This window comes from Netta rufina (assembly GCF_964035555.1).
Source record: "Netta rufina genome assembly, chromosome: 4".
Lineage (NCBI taxonomy): Eukaryota > Metazoa > Chordata > Aves > Anseriformes > Anatidae > Netta > Netta rufina.
Genome location: NC_140127.1, coordinates 52,992,434 through 52,997,091, shown reverse-complemented (window position 1 = coordinate 52,997,091; position 4,658 = coordinate 52,992,434). Strand labels below are relative to the sequence as shown.

The window sequence follows — 4,658 nt, the reverse complement described above, 5'->3', positions numbered from 1 at the left end:
AGTGTTAGCTTCAAGGAGGCAGCTCTCAGGTTACGGAGGGAGGGAGGGATCATCAGAGCCCCAGGCAGCTGCAGGAGCTGAGACCATTGCTCCAGGACACACAGCTGCTGAGGGAGGACCGAGTTGCTTCTAGCTGCTCATCAGTGCCACAGCAACTTTGTGTTGCTGTGCAACTTGTGTTTTGTTACACTTTTGCATGGTGAGAAGGTCTAGAAATGAAGAGAAAAATTCCATCCTCCTCTCATGTCTCTATCAGGTTGCTGTTCACAGCCGTGATGCTTCAAGGTGAGAAACACTTTTTGGTAGCTAAATGTTGTATTGGCATTTATTTTATTCAGGTAGGAGCTGGTGTCCTGATGCATCCTACATGGTTGAGCTCCAAAAATCCCCTTCATCTGGTTTTTTTTTTTTTTTTTTTGGTCTTACTGATGCATAGACAAAATGAATGATCGTGTACAACCAGATAGATCCAAATGCTCCTTGTGAAGCTTTGGTTTGTTAGGATTTCTTTTTCATCAGGAAGGTTAACTTTGAACTCTGGTAAGTCCAGGAAGTCACTGTGAGTCACCAAAGAGCAATGTCCTCCATAGCACTTGTTTCCTGTGTTGTGCCAGCTGGCATTCGCACAAGTCTTGTGAATGTTACTGTCCTTGTCCTTTGCCTGCAGAAATGTGTGAATTTGTCTAAAGGTAATGCAGACACTGCCTAGAGAAACAGCGATGCACAAAGCAGTGTGGAACAGCAGAAGTGTGGTAAATCTGAAATTTTAGTGGAATACCCATAGGAAGTCTGGATAGCAAGGAATACATGGTTTGGGAAAGATGTTAGTCCAAGGATGTGTTCATACCTCATGTAGTTGTCAAATTGTGAAGAAAAGCAGCTTAGACTTCTTCCAAGTGCTGTATTTATTTTTTTTAAGGGCAGAGGGAGGGTAAATTCTGAAAGTAGAATGAAAGTAGCAGTGTTGCATTTAAGGAGACATCACAAGCTATTAGCCTGGGAGCAGGTTCGACTTCAGGCTTGGCTTCTAATTTTAGCTTAGCAGATGTGTGACTCTAAGCCAATAATCTCTATGCCTATGAAAGAAATCAGTAAAATAGAGGTAATGACACTCAAAAATGGCAGGAATCTCTGGATAGAGATTTTTTTTTTTTTTCATCGGGTGTGAAAAGCTAAAGCTAGCTATTCATTTACTACAGGTGAATGCTGTCTTTATTTGAATAACTTCATCAGGTTTACTCTGTTTTTGCACTAAATGATAGTCTACAATATGTGAATGATAAATATAGCAAATGCTGTTTGAAGCTATAGAAAAAGGCTATCTTCTGATATTGCTCAGTGCTTAATCTGATGTACTGAACAAAAACGTGTTATCTAGCTGTAGAATCAGCCAAAGGAAAATATGCTCACATGCTGTTCAATGAACTGTTTGAAGACTACTCAAATGCTCTACGACCAGTGGAAGACACAGATAAAGTGCTGAATGTTACCCTTCAGATAACATTGTCCCAAATTAAAGACATGGTGAGTAAAAATGCAGTTCTGTTTTTTTCTGAATATATGCAGAAACATGCCAACTGTAAACTTGCTTGGAGTAGGAAAGCAACTTAAATTTTGTTGTGACGACTTCAGTAATGCGTCTTCACAAGGGTCTTGTTCTCTGGTTCTCAACAGAATCTTATCTGATTGCAATGCTAGGACTTCCATTGCATGTCTACAGACATAGCTGCTGAATTGCAAAGACTTTGTAGTTTTAGTTAGATGTTTGTATTGTAGCATCCAGGCAACTTTTGCTATTAAATAAAAAGAGCAAATGCTTTTTCTAGGAAGCAATTTCTCATAATCTCCCTATTTCAGCCTTTAACTTCTTATAAATTTGGTTCAGCCAGATACATTTTTAAGGCAAAAAAAATGTGTCTGTAAGGAGAATGGAAAAACACTTCTGATTTGTGAATCAACAAGCTTTCAGAGAGTTTTGGACTAAATTTTGTTTGGTATTCTGAAGCTGGCAAAAGAAAACTCACGAGATATTAAGAGCCTTAGACAGCTGTGATTAAAGCTTGGGAGGGTGCAGGGAGAAGAACCATCCTTTGGAGGAGAAAGGCTTGGACAAGAGAAAGATTGAATACATAAGGCCCCTCTACACTGTATGGTATATGTACCTGTCTGAGAAGTGCTGCTGTGGCCTGTTAGTATTCTGGCCTGTTCCAAGCATTGCTTTAAAGTTACACAACAAATACTGCCAGACTGCCAGCATCTAAGATGTATGTATGTATGTATTTATTTATTTATTTATTTTTAACAGTCAGTTAAAAATATTTTTATTTTTTATGCAGGATGAAAGGAACCAAATTTTGACAGCTTACTTATGGATTCGACAAAGCTGGTATGATGCGTACCTCAAATGGGACAAGGATAAATATGATGGGTTGGATTCTATCAGGATTCCAAGCAATTTGGTCTGGAGGCCAGATATTGTCCTATATAACAAGTGAGTGAGGCTGGAGAGAATTGGCTTGAATGTGTGTATGAAGGAGGGGGTAGAAGGAAAATGACCCATGGAGCCTGAACTTTCATCAATACACTTTGCCTTAGGAAGGGATGTATTTTTTGTCTTAATATTTGTTTCTGAACATCTGAATATTTAGAAAAAATCCATAGGATCGTTTGAATATTGATCCAGCTTCCTTGGTTGCATTGGGAGTTGAACACTTTCTCTCCCTGGTGATCTGAAGTGCTTTCTGTAGAAGCTGCTGGAGAGCTCTAGAAGATTGTGTCCACAAGAAGTGGGTATACAAAGGATCTATAACTTGTCTGCTCTCCCAGGCCAGTAATGAATAGCAGATTATAATGATTTTTGAATATCCTACTGTGTCAGTGGATACTGGTACTTGTAAATAATATAGTTAATAGTCAGTTCCTAATAAAAATTAGTGTAAATAATATGGTTTCAGAAGCATGTCTTTAATGGTGTAAAGCGAGGGTCTCCTCCTGACTCTCCCCAGCCTACACATTAAGTTGCTGCATGTCAATCCTGACTATCACTTTTCTGTCTTTTAGGGCAGATGATGACTTTTCAGAACCAGTGAATACTAATGTTGTGTTGAGATATGATGGAAAAATCACTTGGGATGCGCCTGCTATCACAAAGAGCTCATGTGTAGTGGATGTATCTTATTTTCCTTTTGACAGCCAGCAGTGCAACCTTACGTTTGGTTCCTGGACTTATAATGGTAATCAGGTAGACATCATCAATTCTCTTGATAGTGGTGACCTTTCTGACTTCGTAGAAGATGTGGAATGGGAGATTCATGGCATGCCAGCGGTTAAGAATGTAATCACTTACGGCTGCTGCTCTGAGCCTTATCCAGATGTAACATTCACACTGATTTTGAAAAGGAAGTCTTCTTTCTACATATTTAACCTTTTGCTTCCTTGCATTTTGATCTCTTTCCTCGCCCCACTGGGATTCTATCTCCCTGCAGACTCTGGAGAAAAAGTGTCTCTAGGCGTTACGGTTCTTCTTGCTCTGACCGTGTTTCAGCTTATGGTTGCAGAGATCATGCCTCCCTCTGAAAACGTACCTTTAATAGGTGAGCTTTATGTGCTTTAAATGTAGCTTTATATGCTTTAAACGTTTTTTACAACGCTTATTCAATAGTCACTCATCTGATAAAGGCACACCAGTAATGAGTGTGAGGTTTTACTTTAATGCTTTAATCAATATTCTTATACGGTAATTGTTATCTAAATACAGAGTATCAGGGTGATTAAAATTTGGTTTCACTTGCACTTATGCTTAGCATTATGTTGTCACATTGTTTCTGCACTGATTTTTTTAGGGTAGCATCTTTAATATCATTTTATTTTGTGTTCCAGGCAAGTATTACATAGCAACTATGACCATGATCACAGCTTCCACTGCACTGACGATCATTATCATGAATGTCCATCACTGTGGCTCAGAAGCAAAGCCTGTTCCACAATGGGCCAGGGTGGTTATCTTGGACTACATGTCAAAAATCTTTTTTGTGTATGATGTGGGTGAAAACTGTACAAGTCCGCAAAGAGAGAAGGAGCAAGAACATAAGTTAGAGGGGGATGATGTGTGTCCAGGGGGAGACAAAGAGGTAAGGAGTCAACTTTCCAATAGAAATGACGACAGTGATGTCAAGGAGAAGCTGAATGGAAATTTGAACAAAAGCTGTGGAGTTCATGGTGAAGATAGTAGGGAGAACGTTAACTGCTGTTCCTGTTACAAAATGCTGATAAAGAATATCGAGTACATTGCTAACTGTGTTCGAGACCATAAAGCAAACCGGGCCAAAGGAATTGAGTGGAAAAAAGTAGCAAAAGTGATGGACAGGTTTTTCATGTGGATTTTTTTTATCATGGTGTTTTTCATGAGTGTGCTGATCATTGGGAAAGCAGCTTAACTGCAGATGAACACATTAATTTTGTAGGTATGAATGTACTGGGTTAGCTCATTTCAGTGGAGCTGTGGGGTAGGTGTGCTTCTGAGATCTTTGTGTCTTCTGTTCTGTAACAATAAACCAGCTCAGTAGGCTGCAACGGCATGTTGAGACATTGCTCAGTGGATGGCTTTATTAGTGGCTTTCATTGCGTTTTAATATGGGAGTGCAGCCCCGATGAGGCTG

At 39.5% G+C, this 4,658-nt stretch overlaps 1 protein-coding gene across 1 annotated transcript; it reads left to right on the top strand.

The window, feature by feature from the left end:
- Positions 1-215: 215 nt before the first annotated feature.
- CHRNA9 (cholinergic receptor nicotinic alpha 9 subunit) lies at positions 216-4,436 on the top strand (the record flags this gene model as incomplete). The annotated part of the gene is made up of 5 exons (XM_084286600.1): positions 216-285; positions 1,379-1,524; positions 2,337-2,491; positions 3,061-3,593; positions 3,880-4,436. 5 exons carry the CDS (start codon positions 216-218, stop codon positions 4,434-4,436), a joined length of 1,461 nt encoding a protein of 486 aa, XP_084142726.1.
- Positions 4,437-4,658: the final 222 nt, after the last annotated feature.